Source organism: Manacus candei, unplaced genomic scaffold, assembly GCF_025592945.1.
Source record: "Manacus candei isolate 608988 ecotype Guabito, Panama unplaced genomic scaffold, ASM2559294v1 h1tg000051l, whole genome shotgun sequence".
Taxonomy (NCBI): Eukaryota; Metazoa; Chordata; class Aves; order Passeriformes; family Pipridae; genus Manacus; species Manacus candei.
Genome location: NW_026138099.1, coordinates 233,835 through 261,802, shown reverse-complemented (window position 1 = coordinate 261,802; position 27,968 = coordinate 233,835). Strand labels below are relative to the sequence as shown.

Below are 27,968 nucleotides of genomic sequence, written 5' to 3'. Positions count from 1 at the left end.
AGAATGCGCAGAGAATACTGAAGAAGTATTTCTACCTTAGGGCTCCTTTGGCTACAAGGAACCTGTGCAGTAATTATGGTATTTTTGTTGAACAATCAGCCTGAAGAACATACCGCTAGTCTTTTTTGCTCACAGAAATGCAGACTTTTCACAGGCTGCATGGCAGAGCTTTTCTTTGCTCTAATTGTTGGATGATTTTTTTAACCTAATCTTTTTGCTATTTATTTCTGTTAAAATGGCAGCATTTTAGGTAACTTTTAATTACATCTCTTTGGGGTGCAGCCTGCTCTGGCCAGCATCTTTTTGGAGCAGTTGGAAAAATACTAGTTTATCAATGCTGTTAGTTTATTTATCCCTGCCAAGTTAGCAACAATGTTAACACTCAGACAACTCATAACTCATGATTCTAAGAATGTCTTTACTAGAAAACCATACACAGCATTTTTTGTGGGCATCAGTTCCTGCTCTGACTGCCATAAGGTTTTGTCTTTTGATTACTCTGGGCTACTGAGTCCACCTGAGACCAAATCCCTCTAGAAAGACAGAGGGATGTCTAGATACTGGTCAGGTTTGGATACATCAATACTCTGCTGCTCCGTGCCATGGAGATGTGATTCAAGGCCACATGGTAGATGCCAGAAACCAGCACCTGTACAACATCTGATCCATGGTTTTGCAGACTCACAATAATAAACTTCAGAAACCTGAAGTCGTAAGAGTTTTAGTCATATCTTATTTTTAAATACTGATAGCTAGTCTTTTTACAGTGTCAATGGTAATGCTAACTGCAAAACATCCATGCATAAGTAACTCTCTACTCATCCATCAGTGCTTTGAATGGTTAACACCTCATCCTTTTCAAATGCATCCTATTCTTAAAAAGCCCCAGTACCAAAACATTCTGGGGCTAATTTCCCCAAATGCCTTGTACAGCCTAATGGAGAGAAAGCCAGTAAGGCTGCTGTGGAACCCAGCCTGGCAGCTCCATGTTGCACAAACAGAAGCCTCCGTCTTTACCCATGGACTGCAGAAGACTGCTGGTGACTGACACCTTTCCCATATCACACCGACCTTTGTGAAAACTTGTAGTCAAATCTGGACAGCTGCCACTGCTGTTGCAGAAATCATGCCCTATTCCACAGTTTCATTTCTTTACTGTTCTTAACAATACTGTTCTTAACATGCTACGAACCAGCCTTTCCCAGGGACAAGTCGTCCTGCTTAGCATCGTAGTTTAGGAGCTGTTCCCTCTCAACTTCCTCACTGGCAGCCTGCTCTGGTGCTGGCTGTAACACATCTTGCCCAGCTACGTGTTTTTCATTTCCAGATGGATTTGGCTCCTTCTCTGATTCAGGTAGCATCTCCTTGTGACCTGCAGCAGCCTTGAGGGGATCTTGTGGTTTTTTCAACTGACTAAAAAGCTGCTCCTCTTCTGCCTTAGGCTCCTGTTTTCTGATGTCAGCTGGGCCATCTATTCTTTCTGAAAACAATAAAAATTATTCTGAGTGAAAAAAATAATGCCTTTCAGTCATGGCACAAGTTAAAAACCTTTAATAAGTAATGCTTTATATTTCTCATTCAATTCTTGTTTTTCCTCTGAAATAATATCTTTCAACCGCCTCAGTTCCAAAGATAAAAAGAAGATAATTCATGTTTTTCCTACTGGGAACAGCTAAAGGAGGAGACTTTGTTTACCATCATCAGATTCATGCTTCTACATCCTGTAAAATTTTGGGGTGTGTGGTTAATAACTCGGGCAAGTGAAATAAAGCAGTTTAAATAAAAATTGCGGTGTGCTATATAAACATCGGGTTTCTGTGTATTATATTTTGTTACAAACAATAAAATTGATTCTGTATTTGAAAGTAGCTCAAGACAAAGCAGTCACATAGGCAGCTTTGCAGGTAAACCACGGCAGTTCTTATTTTTAAATATGAAGAAGAAGTACAGGAGTGCTATCATTTTTTGGCAGACATTAACTTATCTTTTTTCCTGTGTATCTGCATTTGTAACTAAAAAAGATAAAATTTGCCCAAATAAACTATATGTAGATGTTGTCTTCAATTGCTAGCTCTCTAAAATTAGAGAGTTGCATGTGGACAAGATTGTAATTTAAGATAGCATATAAGAATAACTAAGTAGGGAATCGAAATTCTATCACACTACTGTGCAAGATGGACACACAAGGTCCACTCAAATTAACAGTTTCTGAAATTTAGTACCAAAAGCAATCACTAAACCATTAACTAAACCATTAGGTTAACTAACCAGATCTCTTCTGTATTATTGTCCTTACTTGCATTTTGCTCAGTGACAAGTGGGAAGCATGTACGTGTGTTTGTTTTAAGCCTAACTTTCAGCTATTCCTTAGGGAGGAGTAGCAGACTGGATGTGTCAAACTTTCTAAGCAGGCAGATTTTAAGTGTGCTTGAAAATCATGCTTTCCAAAAGTGTAGGGTATTTTCTCCATATTAAATGAGAAATATGACTCCAGAATTGTAAATATTTATATTTTCTTTCACATGCAACATGTCAATTATAACAAAACTGAACTAGTAGAAATGCCAGCAATAAAAATGCTTCAGTAGTGCCTCTCCAAGGCTGGAAAACTACCTAAAGTTCAGACTCTTGGTGTCACTTTTTTCCATCTTGATCTTGTGTACAAAAATGTTTTTAAATGTTCAATTAAATTACAACTGTTAATCAGTTGTTAGTAAGACAGTGATTTCCATCTCACCTTTAGCATTCATCAAGTCTGTCTGTCTTAGTGTAGGTACTGCTTTAGGTACATCTTCAGTGGGTTTCTGCTGTTCCAAGTCAATGTGCTTGTTGAACTCAGTTTGCTTCAAGGCTGGCAGTTCAATATTGACCTATAAAGTGAATGCACACAAGGTAAGCATTGGTCTATGTAACTGCTCCTGGATTTGGAAAGGGAAATGGAACAGAGGTAAGAATTCAGTAGGGGGAAAAAAATCCCAACACACTTGGAAATATTTGCACTGAAATTTTTTATTGGTGATGGAAGTACCACACAATTTTGAATATGCAGTAATGTTTCTATGTAACAGCATGACACATTAGGAGAATTTTAACAGACCTTCTTTATCTGCGGGTAAGAATGAGCTCACTGCTGTCGATTATTCTCTGAGCGTCACAGAACTGTAACACCCCACATTTATCCACTGTTACCCTGCTACTGCCTCAGGGTCAGCAGAGCAAAAAAACAGATGGCATTAACTACTATTAGTAATCTGTTGGGCAGGAAAACTGTGTTTGGACATAATAAGACTTCAGTTACGTAAGGCTTGTATGGGAACTGGTCCGTAACTATGCTGAATGCAGGATTAAGAAAAGAAAACATAAATTACCAACTAGACAATAGTACCTGTTTAATATCATAGAGCTTACTTAAGAATGTATTAAGTTCTGGCAGTAGACTGCTCTCAGCATCTGACCCACTTAAAGATTAAGGCTAACATATACATGATCTTGAAGATCTTCCAATTTAGCAATTAAAATTCCATGTACTGCTTTTACTCACATTGGCCTTCCTCACATGGCCATGGCCTCCCTGTATGTCAGTGGTGGCCTGTTTGCATACCTGAGGCTCCCTTCCATCTCCTCCCCATCCCCTAGATCTCGTGTTTGACAGTCCTGTGGCTTGGTGGTGTCTTCACCAGTGGATCCCCTTATCTACAGCATAGGGAACAGGGAGCTCGAGGATGCCATTAAGAAAGTGAGTCCCATATGTTTTCACAGCAATAATATTACCACCTCTCTCCATAAATGACTCCCAGATTATCTGAATTAAGTATTTTGGTAGGGGGCCGAGGGAGGGGAGTTTGTTTGTTTGTATTAAATTTGTTTGTTTCAATATCATAATTATCATTATTGCTTTGGTTGTTGTCATTAATGGTTATTAAGTTTTTTATTAAATTTTTGCATTTGCTTCACTACATTTGAGTCATGCACTATCCTTCTGTCACCTCCTACCCTGATGCTCTGTTGTGTGTCTAACACTGGCTCAGAAGGATCTCTGTAATAAAACAGGATCTCCCCAGTGCATCACTTTCAGCCTGAGCTCTTCCTCCAAAGAGGCTTGAGAAACTGCAGCACTGAAATTTCGTTTCCTCCACGTGTTCAGGACTGAAAAGCTCAGACCTCTTGAGAAACACAGGATTTGACTAACAATTCACCATTAGTTCCTGGTGAAAATGAAGGATGAACTGAGGGATGTACCCAGGGCTTTGAAAACACCCATCCTCTATGAAGGGAACCTGGAGCTGCCTGTAGAGAATGGTGATTGTCCAGCTACAGCACAGTACATTTCTAGGGTTGAATGGAGGTTGAAGAGATTTAAAAAGATGGGGTGGCCATCGTACTCCTAATGCAACCCCATACACAGCTGACCTTGCACCACTGGCTCATGTGGCATCCCTTGTAGCACCCAGGCTCTCCCCTTCACAGTCACTGCTCAAGCAGTCAAGACCCCAGCTGTGCTGACATACAGGGTTATTCTTCCCCCTAATGTCATCTCAGAAAACATCAAATGAGGGTGCAAAGCCAGGGCCGTGGGGAAAGAGCAGAGTGGAGCTGTTTGTAGAGGAATTTATGAGAATGATCAGAGAGAAAGACTTGAGAGGAAAAAGAAAAAAAGAAAAGTTAAGCTTAGATACGATGAGGCCTGCTTGAGGTTACCTGCCTGGCGGCTCTGCATCAGTAACTTCAGTGGGACAAAGAAGCCACAGTTGATTGCTCCAAACTGATATCTGCTTACTTCCATGGTCATGGGAATCTGATGCTCTCCCAGCCATCATCAGCTCGTTGCTGCACTTCCATCATCACTTTCTACAACTCCCTGAAAGGAGGTTGCACCAAGGTGGGGAGTGGCTTCTTCTCCCAGGCAACAAGTGACAGGACCACAGGAAATGGCCCCAAGTTGCACCAGAGGAAGTTCAGATTGGATATTAGGAAAAATGTCTTCACTAAAGGGCTGTCCTTGGAATCACACTATTTCCGATAGATCATAAAGATTTAACAAATGTTGAAGCAGAGCAAAACTTAATGAGCTGGGCTAATGTTAGTTGGAGACAGCAGAAAGGTGGAGAAATACTTGAGAATTGGAAAAAAAAAAATTTCAAGAAATTATCCAAACAATACCTGGCTATATTTTTTTGAATCTTCAGAGAATTCTTTGTTTTCTTTGATTTGTGGTACATCACTATCCTTTTTTGTAAGTTCATCTATCCTTTCTTCACATTGTTCTTTTAATTCTTTCATCTGGTTGATGCACTGTGACCTGCAGAAAACATGAATAAGACAGTTAACTTTCATCCACACTCTTCTGAAATGTTCTTTTGTAAAATTATATATTTTTTAAACATGTTATTATTTCCTTAATTCTATTATCTAGGCTTACGTTTGAGAAGTCAGTAGGGAAAAGTGTTAACCTAAGTCCTAAGGACAAACTCATAGTGCAGGTGGTCCAAGTTCTATTGGGAGAAATTAATTTAAACGGCTTTTGTCTGACCAGCTCAACAAGCTACATGATTTTTTTGTGTGTGTCTTCCATGAACCACTCAATTTCAGTTAAGTTAAAGTAATTTTGATCCTTGAAGCATTTCTAGTATGATAACAGAAATTCATACTTTGATTTTAGCCAAGAAGAGGAAACAGCAAAGTACTAATTGAAATAAAAAACAGGTTGTTGATCTACTGTTAGCAAACTGAACACCCTTTCTCAATATTTCAGTAAAGTGCAGCACTGCAAGACATACATTACAGAAATGGAGTTCATCAGTAGCTAATACAAGTTCCAAAAGGATATTCCCTTAAGATGCAAGCACAGTGTATCTTTTACATACTTTTAGTATTTACACAGTGCCATTAAAATCTTAACCTTTGTGACAGCAGAAGTCTTCTGTTTGCATTTCTGCATCCTGCCCTTCCCTTACAGCTCCATAACTCCAAGGTAAGTCTTGGGCTGTTGCTGCAGTGTTTTTCCTAAAGCTGCCAGGGCAGTCTTTTCCCTTGCTGTGGTTGTGCTGGAGATTCTGTGCAAAGCCCAGGAGTGTTGTCTATGTCAGTGTCTCAGGGGAAGTGCTGCAACTGGAGCAAGATCACCCTTTCTCCCCCGCTCTCTTCATAACTTGTAACTTTCCGTTTATATCAGAGGAAGAACAAGACCAAGACCTAGTGAGTAACAAAGCAGATAAGTATTACCCTGTAACACACAAACAGAAGGCTTATAAACTAGCCATCACATGACCCCAGCTATGCTTTGATCCCACTGCAAACAGGAACGAGCAGTAGTGTGATCAAGTGGATCCCACTGAGAAGTGCATCACATTAGAGGCAAATGTGGCGAAAAAGCACCATCATTGTCAGTACCCACTGCCCTGGAAAGCCTACCCAATCAAGAATTTTGGCTGGGGACCACACTGTTTCTTTTCCCCGCTGGTCATAGCAGCAAAAGAGTTCGTTGCAGGGTTTAAACCTTTTTTCCTTTCTATCTCTCCTTTGTTTTTTCCACTCAAAAGTAACTATGTCAGCTTAAGACCCTACAAACACATCTTTCTGCATCCAAAATCTCTCTCAACATCCTTTGTACAACACCACGGTCAACACACTGCGAGTTTCTCCTCCCTTTCACTTGGACAGAAGGCGGGTAAATGTCTTCTGATTCTGGCTCTGACCAGTGTTATTGCAAGTGTTAATACCCCCAGTGTAGCAGCAGCTGGCTCAGACGGGCACATTCCAGTTTCTCAAGCTGCAAATAAGCTACTAACTAATCCAAAGGAATTCTCAGGGTACGTGCACTCATTTTTATTGCACTCTCACCCTTCTCCACCCCTGTTTTTCAAAAACAAAAGATCTGTTCTGTAGTTCACTCCCAGAAAGGAAGAACAGTAGCAGATGGCTACACTATGAACTGACGAATTAATTACCCTTATTACCATCTCTTCTTCACTAGCCATTGTTCAAAAGTTTGATTTTGCTAATGCTAATACCAATGCTAAGAATCATCAAAATAAGCAGTGCTTCCCAAGTTGGTGAACATCAGGGACAATAAAACAACATAGGCTTGACTTATGCACACGTTCATTAATTTCTAGGAAATTAAAGGACATCAGAATTACCTGTACCTCTTTGCAAGCTTAAATAAGATGCACTATACAGACAACCCAAAGTTGGCGATAATGCAGCCTTCCACAAATGCTCTTTCATCCCACATTGCAAATGAAAATGAAGTTCAATTAACATCTGTGACAAATACTCACTGTTTAAAATCTATTATCTGCAACAGAAATCACTTCTTTTAAAAGGGATTTCTGCAGATGTGAATACTCTACTCGTGCATACAAAAACTGTAGTACAGGGACAGCACTAGTTTCTGTCTCATCCGATCAATGTGACATATTTCAAATGTGCAAAACCAATGCTCTTAAATTCAGTCTCTGTGGCATGTTTTCTCCCTCACAAGATTACATAGAGCAAATTTCTGGGCGAAAGAGATCACCTGCACACACAGAAAGGAGCCCAAGTAATACCCTCCCCAGCTGCTCCCAGGACTATCACAGGAGACATCAGCCCATTCAAGACCCACCTCCATGAGCTCAAAGGAGCACAGAGGCACAAAGGTGGAGACAGCCTAAACTACAGACTCAGATCTGACAGACTGACCAGACCACCCCACAGCACATTTTGCACTAGTGGACAGCCACTCTCAGGGGAGAGGGATGCTACTGGTGTTGTCTGTGCTCCTACTTCATGTGTCTGTGTTAACCTGCGTACCTGGCGTGTACAGATGTGCTCTGCATGCACAGGGACAGATGTGCAGCCTCTCCCCTCCTGGTCTGCTGGATTTGCCAAACCCCAGCATGAGAAACAGAGTACCTTTGTTCTTCAGAAGCATATATCATTAGCTCCTTTCATACCTGCCAAGAAAGATTGCTCATGCACTCACACTCTTGCACTTGTCAGGTCTGCAAATACCAAACTAATTAATCAGACTTTTTACACGTAGCAAAATTTCCAAAGAAGTAATTACATAAAAAACAAAGCTCTTGGGAATCAAAATGCATCTGAATATTGAAATGTATTTAAAAGATCAGTCCAGTGTTTCTTTCTGGGTGCCGCAGGAGAGAAGGGTCAATGTGCCAGTCGGCCTTTGCTGAAGAAGCTCTACCACGAGCAGACAGCACTTGGCACAGTGTGCACCAAGGTTATCCCATGAAGTTGACTGCTGAGGAAAGTGCACTCCTTTTGCACGTAACACCAGCAAGTTCACATAGCTCCTGCAGACTTCTTTATGGAAAACACTAAGCTTGCTCAAAAAAAAAATGCTAAGATGAAACTTCAAGACTTGGGTACAAGAAAAAACAATGATTTTTTTTTTCTAAATTCATAGACTTTGTTCCTATGCATTCCACATGTACAACTGTTTTTACCACTACCTTCTACAGAGTAGTAACTGAATGTTTAAAAAGAGTGATCCACAACGTGTACAGTTAAAAAAAGGCATTTGACTTCTGTCATCTTTTTATAACACTTTCAATTATACAAATAATACTCTCTTCACTTTTGCACTGGGTAAACTGTACTTGATACATAAGGTGTAAACCTTCATCCATACAAATCCAGGTAAAAGAAAGAAGCACATAATCAGGTCTAATGCCCACTCCTGGCAAGGCAGATGAACAGAGAGGCAACATATCGGTTTATTTCTAATGCTGACAGGAGGAAGGCAGACATTAAAACTAACGTTTGGAATCTAATAATTTTTATTTTTCTAGGCCCATAATTGCATTGGGAAAAGCTTGTTTCTAAGCATTTAAAGTGACAGCATTAAGTGAGCATTTAGCAAAGAAGAACATACGTAACGAAGTACAATCGAATATCCATTTCTACAACTACCAGAACACAATGTAAAGTTATTTATTCTAGTAAACACAACAATGAAATATCAGTGTTCCAACATCCTCCCTAAAGGCACACAACAAGTAACATCTTAAAAATACATTTATATATGTTCCTAACAGAACTGTGTGAATGCTGCACAGTACCCAAGCTATAAATTACTTCACGAAAATTTGAGTGCGAAGTTTATTTTCCTCACTTGTATAGTTACAATAAACATCTAGAAACAGAAAACAAACATTTAGGTATTATTCAGCAAAGCTAGTGAAGAAAGCATAGCTCCTTGACTGAGATAACTGCCTTTATGGACTCCCATGGAGACACTGCAGGAAATGGTGCACCTGTCTCAGGACCAACTGGAGGCAGCTAGCTGAGTCCCTGTGCAGCTCCCACATGGCTGATTTATCACATCTGTCTCTACACCTACCCTGACAAAAGCAAACTCATGTAACATGCTTAGCTCTTCAGCTTGAGCCAGCCCTGACCTTCCATTAAATGAAGAGGGATTCCCTTTAGTACACTACCACAAGCAGGGATGCTCTGTCAGTGATTTCCTCAACAGAGCTGAACACATTTCACCAATGAAAACATTTCACCAGATACGGGTAATAAATGAGTTTTCAGAAGCCAGACTCACTACAGTTGCTTTGTATCACTTCTCTGCACATGTTATCAATCCATTGCTTCATAGATGCACCTGTCATGTGGAGCATGACTGTACAGCACATACAGGTACCTAAGGATCCATTAATTCTTGCTGATCTCAGACTTAAAAGGAAGACACCAGCAAACAGATTCACTGACTAGCACCTGAGGTTCCATGAGTCCCAGGTCTGCCATTTAACTAAACAGCAAACAGATGGTGCTTAACAAGTGTGGTACGCAACAAGCGTAGAGAGGAAAAAGCACCTTAACAGACACATAGGCAGTGTGGCTTAATGAAAAGTTGGTACAAACTGAAGTTGCCAACTTCCTTCTACTTTTCTGTTAGAAGTCTTAAATTACAACTCTGCTAATACAATCCATCTGGGTCATCATTATTAAATGAGTAATAACCAAAAAAAAAAAAAAAGTCACAACCAACTGGTAATCAGTAAGCATTGCAAAAGAAGTAATAATAATCCTTCATTCTAAGGTGGGGAAAAAAAAGGAAGAAAATAGGTACTTCAAGTTTAGCCTGCAGAATTCAAGTTCTTTGATTGCCAGCTTTTAGTCATGATTCCTACAAAATCTGGCTAAACAATGGAAAAATACCTGTCACTAAAACAGTTATATTCTTGATGGAAAATCGTTATGAGAACATGCAAACAGCAAATTCTATTGCTTTTTTTGTCTATACACCAGAGGAGAGATACAATAGAATGTGAAGGCAGGCAGAGGGAACAAGAATATTATTGAACAGAAAGAACCCAGGAGAAATTCATAGAAATACCAGAAATGTGTATTTAGGGTAAGGATACTGGTAAGTACTTTTTTTTCAGTTATCCATGCTTTATAATTCAGTGGGATGTCTCAAGAAAACCATGTGACTAGCTATGAACTGTAATGTAGAATACATGGTCTGATCAGTATGGTGCCAGAAATATCCCAAGATCTCCGGCAGCTCAGTGACATACAGCTTCTCATCAGGTACTCCCCTACCTGAATTCAAACTTCTTCAGAGTTTGGCCTCTTCATGTTTTAGTTTTCCCCCCCAACTCTTAGGTGATTATACTCCTACCTTAGACCTCCTGCAATAGAAGGAACATCAAGAAGTGTGGGAGAAGCCTGTGGATACTGAGATTCCAAGATTGCAAGGTTTACACTCTTCTCACAACTGTGAGCAATTTTAGAAGATGTGTCAGATGTTACTTTCTCCTTAAAAACGTACATTTACCAACAGTACTATAGCTAACACAAGAATACTCTAGGTTATAACCAAGTCACCTACAGCTTGGGAAGTCATCTTTTATAAAGCACATACTTACAGGTCATATGAGAACTTCCTCTGAAGGTTAGTCTGGTTCTTCTGAAACCAATAAACATCCAACTGCAGCTTTCCATATTCTGTCTGTAACTCTTTCAAGTGTTCTGATCAAAACAGGATTAAAATACATAGTAAAATACACGCAAATAAACACATACCTATACATACAACAACAGAAATCTCAACAAATCAATAGTAAGCACACTAAATTAATTCATCTGTCATGCTAACTACATTTTGCATAAAATTGAATTTATTCAACAAGGATTCTCAGGGTTGGGCAAAAATAGCCTTTCAGCAAAATATACTAGCAAAAACAGTGTAACATATCTTTTTACCTACTTTTCTTCATCAGGAATATTCTGATTTGCAAACCCTGCTAGGTTTCAGCCCAGAAAATCTTTAGGTTTATGAAATCACAGTCAGAACACAGCAAGAAACAGTGTTCATGTTTATCAGCATCTAAAGACAAGCCTACAATGCTTCCCAAAATAATACGCAATTTACAGCTACGTTCCTGTATAAGAAACAGAAACAACAGAGGCACCTATAATTTAGAGTTTTCTTCCTGATAGAAAGCTCTGCATGAGGGCACCAGCAGGCGGTACACAACATATTTACTTGTTTATAGGACTTAGAATTCATTTCCCAGACCTCCTGAGGAATACATTGCTAGTCACAGCTCTGAAGCACCAACATGAATAGAAATGAATTAGACTGAGTTTTCTTATTTAATATAGGCGTTTGTGAATTCCTCCAGAGCTAAAATGCATGACCCAACATCTAGGGAAAAATGCAAGAATATGCTGCAAAAGGTAGAATAGAGAATAAATACATTAATCTAGGTTTATTTTGTATTATTTTATATAGTAAGAGTCAGAAGTACTACATGGACAAATCCTTTTACCATTGAGGTAGATTATTCTCACACTGGCACTATGGTTCTCACTTAACTGGAACTATGCAGAAGTATCTAAGTCATCGCAGCTCCTGCACCATCCCCATGACTTGAAGAAAGGCAGCGTTCTCAGATGACCTCAGAAAGATGCAAGGCTTAAAAACAGAGGGCCTAAAAAACAGCATGAGAGAGATGCACAGGGATATTACAACATACCTCGTAGATTCTGAATCAGTCGATCATTTACTGTGATGTTTCTCAGCAGTAATGCCTGAAAGAAGCAAAACAAAAAACAGTGTTTTAACTGCAAAGGACTTGTATTACTATTAATATTATAAACAACACCTATCAAAGCACTTGTAATGATCTGTTTTTTGTGAAGTGCTCTGTTACAGTCAAACAAAAACTTTTAGCTGTTTTACAGATCTACTATTGCAAAGAGCAAACACTCATTTTAACCCAGATTCCCCACTAAAGGGGGCATGGGGAACGTACTAATGCACAGATGTAAAGAGGAAGGATTTAAAAGTTAAAGATACTAAAACTCCTTGCTGCTTTATTGTACTTTAATCTCCTTGTTCTTTAATTGACTGCAGTCACAGTCAAATTTACTGTATTTATCTCTTGAAGAAGAATACAGCATAGTACAGCTCACTATTAATTACCCTCTCACTCAGGAATCAATACACCTGCATTCACGCATGCAAAGATGAGCTATGAAAGCATTAATGATTGAGCATAAAGGAACTTCACAAAAGCAACGTGAAGCCCTTGCATTGTATCCCTTTTCTAACTATCATCTCCACTGCTTTTGTGCTGGAGTGGTCTTCTTCCATTCCCTCATTTTGCTCTCTCTCTCATTCTGAAGAGGTAGTCAACATAGGAATATGTTTTGTCCATTCTTTCATCAACCTTCATCTACCATTTCATATACACACACGCCCCACAACACCTGAAAACTGACAGAACCAAATCAAGACTAAATGAAATTAATTGCTGTGAGCAAGATACCAGGATAACTCAAATTCATATTTAACATTTAGCAAGTGTGGTGTAGAAGAGTTCTTAAGACTACAAAAAGAAAGAAACCCACCTATTCTTCAGAAACAATCCAGTCCAGTCTTAGGAGAATATTTCTTAGGATTCAGTGCCTATTTCCTCATTATTCTTGTCCTGGGAAACCTCAGTGTTCAAGGGTCCCAGATCAGAATATACCAAGTCCCCAGTTTCCCAAAGTTTCTGCTCTAGTAGTGATGTGTACATATGTCCACACCACCCAATTGCGAAGAAACAGCAGCATCCATTCTGTCTGCCCAAGTCACCCTGAAACACTGACAACATCATCAGTGCCTTTTTTCACACAGACTACAGTAATAAGAGTTGATTAGCTGAAGTGTAGCATTCAATCAATCTGAGTGGGCAGGCTAGCATCCAGCAGAAGAGCAGATTTGTCTTTGGTTGACCCTTTAAAGAGTCCCTGTTACCGAAGTATTTCTACACCATTCTGGATGTACAGCCGGTATGTGAAAACCACTGTGAAAACTCAAGAGCAAAGGTCTTGCTCATTTGTTAAAAAGGAAAATGAAAACCAAGTAACACTAATAACAGCATATATGTTCAATATATCTCCCTCTCCTTTCCTATAGGTAAACAAAAAAAGAATTTGCTTTTAATGGTTTATTGGAGAAAGGAAGCTAATATTTCAATGGAATTCCAAGTTTTGTTAATGCATGAACCATGTAGCCAGGTTGTTCCACGATTATCATCTTCAGGGTTGTGGCAGTTTGAGCCACGTTAGAAATCCAAAAAAAATCCAATTTTCAAGCTTCCCCCCACTCCTTATCACAATGTATCCTAACATCGGAGAGAAACTTTCAGGCCAGAGGCTTCTGTAGGGGAAGGGGGAAATATATACATTTATTTACACAAATAAATACTATACAAACCAAAGGCAACTATATATATGTCGCTGATAATGTCAGAACGGCCAAAGCGACACAGGTATCAGACGTAGTCCAGGTGTAAGGTGAACAGGAAGCTGTTTATTGCTCTCAAGTGTTTCTTTTATATTCTTTGTACACTATCGTGCCACAGTACAATTGGTCAAAAGTCTCAAGCATAAAAAACTGTAGACACTGTACACACTCTTATTGGTGACACTGAAGAGACTGTCCATGCTGTGACATGCTATTGGTGACACTATACACATTTTGATTGGTGACCTTTGGTCTGGGCTGCATTAAGTTTGTTCCGTCTGGCATTACAGTAAATATTTCCTAAAAGTTGTTAAAATTATCATCACTAATTGCCAGACTGCTGACAGGTTCTCTGTCAACCCCGACATATATATATATTACATTACTATCAGTCAGTCCTTTCAAGCCCCTCCTTTAACTTTAGTCCAGGAGCAGCCTTTAAGACTGATATGTAACAGTCTGCCATGGGAGTGTTCTGGGCTCCTGAACGCTCCCCCTTCACCAAGTCCAGCAGTTGTTTGTTGTAGTCTCTCCTCCTCATGAAGTCCGAGAAGATAGCTTTGAGTCCTTGCTCTCCTGCTGCTGGTGATTCCTCCCTCTCGGTGTCCCACCTTGGTTCATAGGCTGCTGCAGTGCAGCTTATCAAGCACCCACATCCTAGAATCTTCATTCCTCCACGTCAGTTCTCAGCTGCCTCTGGTCAGCTTCGACAGGCAACTCTCAAGCTCTTGGCCCATCTCCAATTTCACCTGGGACTCTTCTCCCAAGCACCAAGCTGATTTATCAGCCTGTCCACTTGGCTCTGGTCAAAATGCTGAGCCTTAAAATCCACCCCCCACCAGCCTAAATGCAGTGGGGGGGGAAAAAGCCCCCTAGCCTTGGCCACAGGCAGCTCGGTTCAGTTGTGCACTGTCCCAAGCGTCCCGCAGCTGCAGGGGGGGAAAGAAGGCCTGGCCTCCTCCCTCTTACCTCAGGTGCTGTGAATCTCTTCCTTCACAGCACACACTCCAAATGCTGACTCTAATTCTAACTCTCCCCCCTGGAGGGGAAGAGAGGGAGCCCAGCCACCCCCTGGCCTTGTGCATCTACACCCAGCAGACACCAACAGCAAATAACAACCAAGACTGCAATGCCAACCATTTCTGGTGCTGTGAGATATGATTTTGAGCAGAAGTGAACAACATGGACAGTGACTGGCTCTCCAGGGAACACTGCCCTGGCACCAAATCACCTCTGAGCCCCCAAACTCTCAAGGGGGGCCAATTTCAAACTATGACAGGGTATACAGCATTGGCCATTACTAGAAACTGTCAACGGACCAGGAAAATCAGTAGGATGTAGCAATTTTATGTTCCTACAGTTTGTTGTGCTTTGGTTTTTTTGGTTTGTTGGGTTTGGGGTTTTTTTTGGTTGGTTGGTTGGGGTTTTATTGGAGTGGAGCTTTGTTGGTTGTGGAGTTTTTTCTTAAAATGAAACTCCCAAATACCAGGAGTGCTTATGTGACAGCAAAACAGACAAGTGTCAAATATTTTGCACATCTGGACAATAATAACTGTGATTAGCTGAAGTGAGTAGAATTATTTGCCATGTATTTGCTCTTTGAATCACAACAGGGGAAAAAAGTGCGTCTTGGTCTTTCTGGATTGCATATAAAACTTTCTTTTGGCAATGCCACACCTATCTCCCTGAATGTGTGGGCAAGAGTCCAAGAAAAAAGTAATAAAAATCCGGTTAGCTGTTTAACTTGAGCAGGAAATACTGTTTAATAATTTATAGGACCATATTGCAACTGCCAGCTTCCAATCTGACTGTCGCTCCAGTGTTAAGTAATCTTCACGTCAAGGCTGTGAATTAAGCAAACATTGTTTTCTTTGGGGTTTTTATGCAGGTCAAGAAAGAAAACTGCTGGCAAGCACTGACCAGACATATGGCAATACTCAGTTCTAGAAAGCAACTCACATTTTAAACTTTATTTAGCCCACAAAACAATAGCTATCATCCCCAGAAAATCCAGCTTTTGGAAAATAACTGTATCACCACATCAAAATCTCATGTTCTGTGACAGAGTGACTCTGAAACATAGAACCAGCTTCTTATATTTGCAAATATGTCTTGCACAAAAGTCCCTGTGATTGCCACAGAGATAAAAATCAGTCTCCTGACTGAAGACAATGTTGTGGACAGCAAGTCTTCAGAAACCAAAAAATCAAAAGTCACACTTCCACCAGCAGTGAGGGAAAAATCTTGCTCCAGCTGTATGGCAAATTTTTTAATGACAACTGACAGAGATTTTGTCATTATTATTCACCATAGAACATGTCTACATTAGTCACATTCCACTTAAGAAACACAAGATAAAGTTACTGTTTAAAAAAACCCAAAAACATAATGCAGAAATACACATGAGGGAGATTATTTCAAAACCTATGTTTTGAGCACATGCTCTGGACTATGTACATGCATTTGATCCAACTAACACCTTACACAGTATTCTCCATAGATATATGCCTTGGAGGAATTACTACAATTACTCCTTCAGCATTTGCTACAATCATAAATCAAGCTAATCCAAGTACACCGAACTGACATATGCTTTCTAACTGACTGCAGGTGCTGTATATAGAAGCATGAGATACTGCAACAGGAAAAAGAATTAAAACAGCAAAGAACCTGATGAGCGTAAACACTGATTTTAAAACTAACACTTAAGAAAAAAAGGGCTTTGAACTTACAAATATAGCACAAAGGAGACAAAGATGAGCCACAGGATCAGTAACTCACCTGCTAAGAACAAAACCAACTGGGAACAAAGCAAGATGGGAGGCTAAGATTTATATATGCAGAAACAGACATCTATAATTAATCAGGGAGAAGCAGGGCATAATTAACTCGAAGTGATTTAAGTCCTTACTGCAAAGAAAAAGAGTAGACCCATCTCACATGTTCCCACTGCTCCCCAACACCATGATGGTATTAGCACCAAAATAATGTTGGTAACACACCGATGCTTTAGTTGTTGCCAAGTAGTGCTTACCCTGAGTCAATGCACCAGTGAGCAGGTGCATAAGAAGCCAGGAGGGAGCACAGCCAGGACAGCTGGCCAAAGAGATACTCCACACCACAGAATGTCATATCCAGTATATAAACTGAGGGGGTTGGTCGGGAGGCATTGATCACTGCTGGGGGATGGGATGGGCATTTGTCAGCTGGTGCTGAGCAATTGTATCGTGCACCTCTTGTTTCTCTTGGGTTTTATTCCTCTCTCTCTCCTTTTCATTACTATCATCATTTCATTTTGATTCAGTTACTCAACTGTTCTTATCTCAAGCCATGTGTTTTCTTCAAAAATCTAGGGAGAGGTGTGGGGACTGAGTAAGTGACTGCACAGTATTTAGCTGCCAGCTGGGGTTAAACCATGACAACGAGCCACAACAAGGATTTTTCATTCTAGGCCAAGATATTAAGGGCTAACTACATATTAGTATGTGGGAAAAAAAGTTCATAAATAAGATTCCTAAGAAATATTTCTCCTTTAGGTTGGCCTGGGTGCTGCACACTCATGTATACTTTAGTAGAGGCACATCAATTGAAGCAAGACTTAAAACAAATTTCAAGCCCAAAATGGAGGAGACATTGTTCATGTAAATCTATATTTCACTGAACTGAATTCTATTCACAAATTGTAGACTTTTTCTCATCCTCAATAAACATAAAAAAATCCCACCAAACCAACAAAAAAAATTCCAAACAAGCAAAAAAACCAACCAACCAAAGAAACGAACAACCCACCCAGCCAACAAAACCCAAACCCAAAAAACCAGCTCTGTTCTTAAAGAGTGATCATGGCAAAGGTCAGAGACTCAAACTTGTTTCACATCCTATGCTACAAGCAATTTAGACTCTCCTTTTTTGTCATGAAAGACATGTGCACCATGACACCGCGTAGTTCAGCCTTCAAAACTGCAGAAACCACCAAAATTACAAGATTAACAATTTCTTACACTCTCAGCAGAAGAGAGGGGAAGTTAACACATATTAAAAAGAAATTACTTTTACACGTGCAGTGCACTAGCAAACAGATTGGAGAAAATAAGCCCTGTAGAGCTACAGGAATTACAAGATATTGTTATATTTAACTAAAACCCAAATAGTAGGCAGCGTAAGGAAAACAAAAACCTATGATACAAGATTCTTAATATAAAACTTGTACAGATACATCCAAGGTACCTTCTGCGTTTCTTTTTGTCCATTCATTTTGCTATGAAGAGGTAGAAACATTCCACTAGTTAACTCTTAAACTACACATACTCTAAATTCCCACTCTCAGGGTGCCTACAGTGCAGCAAGTCTCGGATGATGATTTTGCTTCTCCCCACCATGTGGAAGATACATTTTGAACAGAGGTGGTCTGCTGTACCAGTTATGAGTAATCAGACTGATTTCTTTTGCTAATTTAGCAATATCATGTTATGGCAAGTATGGAATGTTCCTCAAAGCCTTTCCAAAACTATGCAAGATTGTTTGGTTTGAAAAAAAAAAACCACAAAACAAAATACACATAGGCACCTTTTCCTTTTCACAGAAGGCTTTCTTCTCACTCCCTGCTGATTTACTGTAATTCCTTTTCAGTGGAGTTGACTCCTTCCATACCAATAGGTATTTTGTCTCAGAAGACTGTGCCGGGAATTGAAATTTTCCCAGAGGGAGGGGACCAGAGAGAAGCTGTGGCCTGTGTTAAAAAACACTGAGCAACAAGACAGTGATGTGCTTCACAGAGAACATACATACCTTGGCCCCTCTCCTCAGTAAAACAAGATATGGGCTGGGGAAGAATTTTGTAAATTCAAAGAAAATTATCAACTGCAAAAGCATGTTTTTTCAGTTAAAGGTAAGAGATATTACATATATTGTTGTCCTGATACGCTCTTCAAAGAGACAGCTGTGGCTGTGTACATCCCAATAGCTACAAGTCCCAAATAACAACCACAGAGAATATTCTTCTTTAGCAAATTGCTTACAGATTGTAAACAACCCTTTTGCACTCCTGATTCCTTATCTGTTGTTATCAAGTGTTCAGGTAAGATTTCTTGATCTCTTCATTCTATTTCTGTAGAGCTTTCCAAAAGCCATTTCCTAAATCTACACTACTCCTTAAAATTTCAAGCAGGTTTTTTAAAAACAAACTGACAGTAGTGTTTTATACATACTCAGACTTAAGAGAATAATTACAACCGCAGTTTTCCAGAATTACATTGCTTCAGTGAAAGGTGAGCCCACAGGGTATTTCCAGCTCAGATTACCTCCTACTTTTTATGCCCTCATCCTTTAAGTAGCCAGAGACAGTTCTACTTCAAAAGAAGGCAGATTTAACTCGAAGTGATTACTGCACTGCCACTGACAATGACTTTAACAGGGCAAGTACCTTATTGGTGTATCAGTTTGGTATGAAACTAAATCAGTGGCATAATTATTCTGTATTTTATCAGCAGAGTAATAAGACACAGTGAGCAGAGATGAACTGCAATTAAGATGGGTCTCAAATATTACTTTAATGTTGCTTTTGCTAAGGAGACCAGATTGTGAAAGTCTCCTTGCATACAAATTTCTTCTATAACCAGAAAAACCACCATTTCTCCCTGAAAACTTGGAGGGTTTGAGAGAGACCATTCATTCCTACACATCTGCTGAAAGCATTTTTATTTTTCTTTATGAACAACAAGAAGAACTAAGCAAATCTCATTTATGACTCAAAGACCTCTCCAGTTAGTTATACAGTTTGCATCACTTGTAAAACAAGTTGAGAAACTCAGGATTTGGATTTGCATTCATTCTTCCTGAATAGGTAAATACTTGCTGCTAATCTTTATGGAGTAAATAAAGCTCAGTTCAAGGAGCAAGCTTCCCATAACCAGAAAGATTGAATTCATTACTCGCCTCCCAGGAATCCCAGATTCCACTGGAATCCATGGAGCCGAAACCCAGGGATTTCAGACACACTTATACATAGATACAGACACGCACAAACAAAAAAGCACTCAGAAACCATCTTTCCTTATATCCCACATCACTCTGTGGAATAACCTCTGAACCTAGACAGCTTCTTCAGATAAAGGCCATTAGTGAGGAGAACTAAACTTTCCCTCTCTTCCCTGCCACCATATCAGAGGAATTCCTAAATTACAATGGATAGATCCATGAGAACTTGGCTGACGGCAACTTTGACACATACACAGGTTCCCAGTAACACAACCCTCTACTGTTAAATTAAGAGTTGGAAAACAAACAGCACCTGTGCAGGATATTTGCTCATGTGCTGCAACAAAAGCAAATTTTGAATTTGACACATGATGGTGCACAGGCACATACACACTCATCCTACCACTTCAGGCTCCTCAGACATGCACTTCTCCAGGCACAAAACACAGAAAACAGGAAATTAGTCCAATGCACCACTTTCATGTTATGCTTCCTAAAGCATCAGCTCCTGGGGTTTCAAAGAAAGCTTCAAAGACTGTTCCATTACTGAACAACCGTATTTTACAGTGATGGAGGGAAAAGCACTGAAGAAGGATGGGCTACTAGACTGGCCCCAAAATCCACCTTTCCCAGCATCCCATCTCTAACACTGGAATGCCAGATTAATTCCATGGCAGCCATAAAGCACAGTATTTTCCAAGCAGCAGCTGAGGAATGCTTCAAAACAGAATAAACACCTTGGTATTGGGTGGTGGGGCAGGTGCTTGTCCCAGGTTATCCAGTTGTTTTTTAACCTACACAGACCCACTGCAAACTGCATATTATGGATGTCACACAACTGCATGAAGAGCACTACCTTCTGCCCAGTCTGAACTACAACTTGATGACAGCCTTCGAAGGCCATCAGTGGATGGAGAACAACCCTGCCATGTCTCTCCTAGCCACAAACATTTTCTGCTCCATTTTGAATCCTGGAGACGACTGTGATGACTCCTCCACTGATTCCTGTCCAGCCTGTAACCTACACTGTGGATTCCTGCAGAAAAACTACTGCATAGCTTTGGTTATCCTTCTTGTTCTCCTCTGTGTGTCTTTCCCAGCACTCCAAAACTCCACTGGTAACCTTCCCACAGTACAAAAACTAACCCAGTGTATTTCTAAGCTGCTTTGTAACTTTTGCCTTATCATTCACCCCTGAGATAGCGCTGTGTTACTGCATGGCTGCTTAGTATCTCTACAAACTACGCACATATTGACTTTTGCAATTTCAGGTGTGAATGCTTTCATTTGTCTCCTTCATCCTTGTCACTGATTCACTCAGAAAAAACTCCAAGAGACTTCAGAAGAAAGACTTTCTTTGCCAGAAGCTGCTTTGACTCTTCCCCAGGCTACCACATTCTCCCCTACGTCCAACAGGAGTTCTGGTTCTGTAAAATACTTTTCACCACTTTTCCTGGCATAGATGCCAGATGAGCTCCTGTCAATCTCTCAACATCACCCATCTGGCTAGTCTGTGCTGTAAACTCCGTGGCCAGCACTTACACTTCTAGCGTCTTTTAATAACTCTGGTTATATCTCCTTATGAAAAGGAAGCATAATAGTCTGTTACATTTGCCCTTTTCTTACCTTTGAATCTTTTGGGTTGGGTTTTTTTTCCCCACTCATGCATGTGTTTTCACTCCTTGCAAGACAAAAGCAGAATGCAAAACAATGCCACAACACTCAGCAGCAACACCCAATACTAGGAGGCAGAAGCAACAAGAAGATTGATTACCCACTCAAATGCTGTCTGACCATCCTGGGATATTGTTTTAATATACACATACATTAAAAAATAAACAGACAAACTATACCTCATCTTTTTTTAAGTATATGCAAAGACTGAACCCAAAGAGAAGAGAGACATTATCAAAGAAACGTATTTGTCTCAAAAGAAGTAAAAAGAATTGGTTTAGTATTTCTTTTAAGACTTTGGGTAAAAATTATTTCAAAATAAAGACATATACCACTGATGTGCATACTCCACCTTCCATTTTTACTCAACTTCTGTTCCTCTAAATCCTTCAAAGATTATTCTGGTGATATTTTGCTCAGTCACCACAAGTTTGGAACAGCAAACCATCCCCTCATGGTGAACCCACTACCTGAAGAACACCTACTACTATCATGTGTTGTGTCTGTTCAGCCTGCTGGAAGTAATAGTCCTGGAAAGCTGATCTATAAACTTCAGTCAAGAGACTCTACAGGAGAAGCAACTGAACACTTTCAACTAAATATTTCTACTAACAGGGAGAAAAGTGATATCAATGACTAACAGCCACATTACCACATTAAAAATGGTATCAGCAACAGGAGGAAAATACACAACAAAACAGTTTGCAGGATACTACACAGCAGCAACTGCACACACTGCTATTTAACTAGCTAAGTTCACATTCTTCACAAAGCACTTCCATCTCTCTGGTAACACTGTACAGTCAGGAGCTCTGCCATGAAAGTCTAACCTTCTCATGTCTTCCCAGCACTACTGAGTTTTGGAGGCAAAAGGCCAAGGTCCCACAAAATTTGTAACGTGTTTAGAAATGAACGTCAACCATTTATGCTTACAAACATATTTGGAAATACAAATGTATATCTTGGTGCATTTTCCTCTTTTCTTTAATTATTAAAACATTAGTACACAGGAAAGAAAGCCAGAAACCAACCCAAGACTGGTAACCACGATTTACAAAGAGGGTAGGGGTTTTAGTCAGAAGTGCCATTACTTGCAGTTTCTAGTATTTCATATATTACACAGCAAATGCTATAACATGCATTCAATGTCCATTTTCTAAATATTATAAAACACAGATAAATGTTTTGGCATACCAACACTGACTGTATGCCCATCAGTTGGAACATGTGAGAAACATTTTCTGTTGCAGAGATTGTCTTGGTAATTCACAGTCTCACAGAAAACTGGCTAGAAGAAACCCTACCTTCTCTTCCTGACGGGCTCTGTCGGCATTTTCCATCTGAAAGCTGTGCAAGGACTGGATTTTGTAAATCTGCTGTCGCTGCTTCTCTAGCTCCCCTTGGAATTCATTCTTTTTGAGCTCCACAGCACCCCTCTCCGCTGCCGCCTTCCGGACTTTGCCTTCCAGATCCATGACTCGACCCTGAGGAAAAGCACATTAGCCAAAGGCAACAGAAATGCTTCCCCCTTGCCAGACTCTCTTCCAATATATTCAAGGAATAGCAAATTTCACAGCTCTAACAACATTCATGTAATTGAAGTACTACATCAGCCAGGGATACTTTCCATACACACAGACACACATCTCTCCAGTTTCACATAAATTAACAGTATAGCATATTTGGTAGAGACTGTCAAAATTTCAGTTAAAGATAAAAATGGAAAGCTGCCTCCATACTTGAGCTTAAAAAAAAAAAAAAAAAGATTACAGTCCACAATCCTTCTGATATACAAGGCCAAACAATTACTTTAATTGAACCCACACAATTCTGACATCTCTACACTTCCCAGTGTTGATACTAAACCAACTCAAAGTGAAAACTCATCTCTCAAATCAATCTGTTTTCCTGGAAGACCTATGAAAGAGTAGAGGGATGACAACACTGCCCAATTTTCACATGAACAACTGACATATGGCTATTACATAAAATACACATACGAGAAAAACTCAATTTAGAAACAGAAAATCATCATTCTTCATGACTGCTCAAAGAACAGACAATCAGAAGAAAATTCAACACTACCACATATTTCACAAACGAACACAGAGACATAAGATGAGGAATCAAGCCTGATGTTAACAAAGCTCCTTTTTTTTAACTCCCCTTCTATTTTTTTAAGCACCAATTTAGTTTTACAGGACAGTTTCTAAACATTTTGGGTTAAAATTGTTTTTCTGCAACAATGAGGAGTATAAAGACGTGCAGGAGGGTGAGGACATCAACAGAATGTACCCAGACAAAAAGGCTTGATGATTCCAGGTGGACTAAAAATTAGATAGTATAGAAACTGTGCATTTTCCAAGACTTCAAAAAAATCTTCTTACACCACAGTAATGCTCCATATTGTGGCCCACCTACTCTGCTTCTCTGCCACAGAAAGCAAGAGAAGTGGAGTGGAGGTAGAGAAAAACAATAAGAAAAAAGACTTGCAGTTTAGTTGGAAGAGCAAAGAAAAGCACTTATTCTATTTCAGTCATAATAGCTGCAAAGTCTTGCCAACAAGCAAATGGATCGACAGAGTGCTTTAGAAGGTCCATCCATGCCCTCAGCTTTGCTTTTATTCCATTTGGAGTGCTGACCATGCCGAAATGATTTTCAGGCTAAGTTTGGAGAAATGTACGGGATAGTACAGTACATCAGCAACATCAAAAAGGACCTTATGTCTCTAGGTTATTGAGACCAAGATTAAACAAGGATGGTAGCATATTTTTTATCAGTCTCAGCTGCCTCACAGTTGTGTAGCAAAACTTCAGTGGTATTGACACAGTCACTACCTGCTGGTAGCCACCATCCTGAGGCCAATGACTAAAGGGAAAGCAAGGGATGACCAGAGCCTCAGAAGCCACAATAAGGAAGAGCCAAGACATACCCTTAACTGCATGGCCAGAGACAAGTGGCTGTTTGAACAGTGCCCACTCTGAGGTGAAACAAGAGTTTAACTCCAGCTGTCAACTCAGTACTAAAATTCAGCTCAGTTACAAACAGGATACAAATTCACTGGTAAAATCTGGGAGGAGCTCTCATCAGTCATTACCTGGCATCTCAGTTTAATGAGACTGAAGTATTTTGCTAAGGAGGATGAGTTATGAGGAAGACCAAACTCCTCCCTCTAAGCAATTGTAAATCCAAAATTAAGAGGCTCCAGTTGAGGAAGTATGGAGAAAGGAAAAATAACAGCCCTTTATTGAAGGATATATGTGTATTGGCAGAACAACAAAAGAACACAAAACCAACCAAGCAATAATCCGGTACCCAAAAACCCCCTTCAGAACGGAAACAGTTCAGTACTTTCTGCCTTTTGGCGCGATTCTAACCACGGTCAGGAGGAGGTGCTGTTGGATCACCAGAGGAGCAGAGCCCGCAGTGCTCGGCATTGGTCGGCAGGGCCGGTGTTGGGCTCTGGTGGTAGCCACGTGGGGACCGGTATGTGAGAGAAGCTGAAAATGGAGACCTGCCCCCCCACCGAGAAGGGGAACGGGAAAAGGGGAAAAAGGGGGTTCTTCCCACAAAACTCACGCAGGCTGTGGCCAGGATTTCCTGCCCTTCATCAATGGGCACAAGCTGCTGCCAAACACGGGATCAGAAAAAGGAAAAGGCGACCTCCTCCCCAGAAAGTTCCACTGCAGTTGGGTCAAGCCTCTCCGATGAAATCCGAGCAGATCTGGGCTGGGGGCAGAACAGGGCGCAGGAAAAACGGAGGCAAGCCAAGGCCAGAAAACAGCCAGATGACCAGGCCGAAAAACAAAGCGAACCTCGGACCGCTCCAACACACACCTTGCCTGGGTTAAGGTAAGAGTGAAGTGCCTCCCGTTTCCGAGGAGAGAAGAAAGAAAAACTCATGACCCTGCCCCACAGTCTTAGGAGGGCCACGAGCTTGGAATGCAGGCCTGCTAGTTAGTTCTTTTTGTGTGTGTCAATCACCCCAGCCAAAAGAACCAACCTCCCTCTCCCTGTTCAACATCCCTCTTTCATAAGGATGAAGTAGAAAGAAAAAAAAAATTCCACTTGGTTTTTCTAGAACAAGTAAATCTATGATACCAGGTTGTTCCCTTTTAGGTTTCCTTGCTAAAAACAAAGGAAAAAAAAAATCCATCCTGCATGAATTGTCACAAAGCAGAAACTTGATTCACACAGCCTACTTTGGAATAAATGCTCTAGAAAAGACTAAAACACAAGCTCAACAGCCACAAAAACTATAGTTACCATTAAAAAAATAGCAGGTAATTATTCTATGTGAGTTTTGTGTCCTCCTTTAGAAGGGCTACTAAGAAACACAAATACAGATTTTTAGACACTGAACAACCTAGATTTCATGTATTTCATGGGAAAGTACACATACAATCTCATAGGTCATGTAAGAGAACAAATCTAGGGAGACGGGTGTGCTAGTTTTGGTTGGGATAGAGTTAACCTTCTTCACAGTGGCTAGTATGGGGCTATGTTTTGGATCTGTGCTGAACACAGGGTTGATGTTTCTGTTATTGCTGAGCAGGGCTTACACAGAGCCAAGGCCTTTTCTGCTTTTCACACTGCCTCACTGGCAAGGAAGCTGGGGGTACATGGGAGGCTGCGAGAACATACAGCTGGGACAGGTGACCCAAACTGACCAAAGGGATATTCCAGACCATTGACATCATGCACAGTATATAGAGTGATGGGAAGAAGGAAGGTGGGGGGGAACATTTGGAGTGATGGCATTTGTCTTCCCAAGTAACTGTTACACCTGATGAGGCCCTGCTCTCCTGGAGATGGCTGAAACCCTGCCTGACGTGGGGAAGCAGTGGATTAATTCTTTGTTTTGGTCTGCTTGCATGTGTGGCTTTTGCTTTCCCTATTAAACTGTCTTTATCTCAGGCCACAAGTTCTCCAGCTTATACCCTTCTGATTCTCCTCCTGATCCTGGTGCTGGGGGAGTGATGAGCAGCTGCATGGTGCTTCATTACCAACTGCAGTGAAACCAGGACAGCTGAGCAAATTGCAAAAACCCATTCCCATTAAAAACAGATTGCCAGTCTCAATGTACAGTTAAGAAAAAAAAACCAGAGGATGGCATTTGCCATATCTTTAAACTGAAACAGCATAAGATAGCCGAATGCTTTGTGTGAGCAGAAGGAATATACACGCAGGTCTTCAAGTTTTGCGTCCCACTCACCTACAAATAGGCATTCATCCTATTACCCCCATCTCCCACTACTAATAAGCAACAAATATAATATTTGCGAAAGTTCCTAAAACAACCTGAAGCTCCTGGCTTGCTATATGCAAGGGAAGCATCCTTCTTGTGAACTATGTTCATTACCCACGAAAGTACAAAACAACATGCAGAGCAAAAGGAAAATTACCTGCAGATCCATGCTGCGAGAACTTGCAATCCAGTAATTGAAACCCAAAACAATGATGCATGCCACAAGTGCAGCCATGAGGAGCGGCGAAGACTTCATCCCTCGGCAGCTGCTTCCTAGACCTACCATTTCCAAGAAAAAAAAAAACAAATCCAAAGAACCACAACAGTGTGGAAACCTGCAAATTAAAAATGACACATTATATTACATCCTCCACTACAGCCATTTTATATACACAAAAAACTTTTCTTAGCAATAATGCAATAGCTCTCAGCTGATGGGCATACACCCAGCAAGGAAGGTATACTATCTAAGTATTTCCATCTGAAAGACAAAGAAAGGCCATCACACACTATTAGCTTGTACATAAAGCTTCACATGGTCTTGAGGGGAATGTCTTGAATACCTAACAATAGAATGAAAATCTGCAATAAACAGAACAAACCAGCCTTTCTTTTATTATATATTCCACCCAAAAAGTTAATTAGACAACACTGGTCTACAGAGAGAGGACAGATTCCTTATTACCTAATTTAGAGAGAAAATCAACTTAGTTTTTCTGTTTGAGAAGTAATTTGTACTTTGCTTCCTAGAATTAGGCAGTTTCAAGTTACTTCATCCGATAACACTATTTTAACTTCTTTTCTCCAAGCTTGTAAATAAATAAGTCAGATTGAACCAAATTATTTTAAGGATTATCTACAAATAAAAATAAATAAAAATATTAGCAGACACAGCATTGATTTCAATGCTAAATTGTATTAAGTGGTCTCTGCTTTGATCCTCAGCTGCCTGCTTTGCTTCTAACAGAAAATAAATAACCTTTCTGAAAATAAATAACCTGCTTTAATGAATGAGCAGTACCAGGGGTACTACTGGTTGCTATTGAGACTTATGTTATTCCTATGAAACAGCACACCTTAAAAGATAAGCAGGGGCAAAGGGCAATTGCAATTCTCTATATTCTAACAGGCCATACTCATTTTATTATGTGGTAAAACCTGGTCGTAATAAGCATAATGGCACCTAGATCAGTGAATCCTAAAACTCCACCAGGAAACTCAGTCACAGCTTCTAGTAGATTGCTCCCTTGTAAACTGAGATTAACTTTTTTTCTTTCTGCATTCCTGCAGACAAAAGCCAGCAAAAATGAG

The 27,968-nt window shown here is 40.2% G+C and overlaps 1 protein-coding gene across 5 annotated transcripts in view; it reads right to left on the bottom strand.

The window, feature by feature from the left end:
• GOLM1 (golgi membrane protein 1) overlaps positions 1–27,968 on the bottom strand; it is a 38,218-nt gene that overhangs the window by 4,824 nt on the left and 5,426 nt on the right. For 3 of the 5 annotated variants that reach the window (XM_051801452.1, XM_051801453.1, XM_051801451.1), the window contains 7 exons: positions 26,815–26,992; positions 22,714–22,893; positions 12,000–12,054; positions 10,887–10,989; positions 5,161–5,299; positions 2,738–2,870; positions 1,193–1,480 (listed from right to left, as the gene is read on the bottom strand). In XM_051801452.1, the coding sequence (XP_051657412.1) occupies positions 1,193–1,480; positions 2,738–2,870; positions 5,161–5,299; positions 10,887–10,989; positions 12,000–12,054; positions 22,714–22,893; positions 26,815–26,943 (1,027 nt within the window). In that variant the 5' untranslated portion in view covers positions 26,944–26,992. Of the gene's footprint in view, positions 1–1,192; positions 1,481–2,737; positions 2,871–5,160; positions 5,300–10,886; positions 10,990–11,999; positions 12,055–22,713; positions 22,894–26,814; positions 26,993–27,840; positions 27,942–27,968 lie in introns of all 5 variants that reach the window. The other 2 variants (XM_051801455.1, XM_051801454.1) reach the window with 1 other exon arrangement.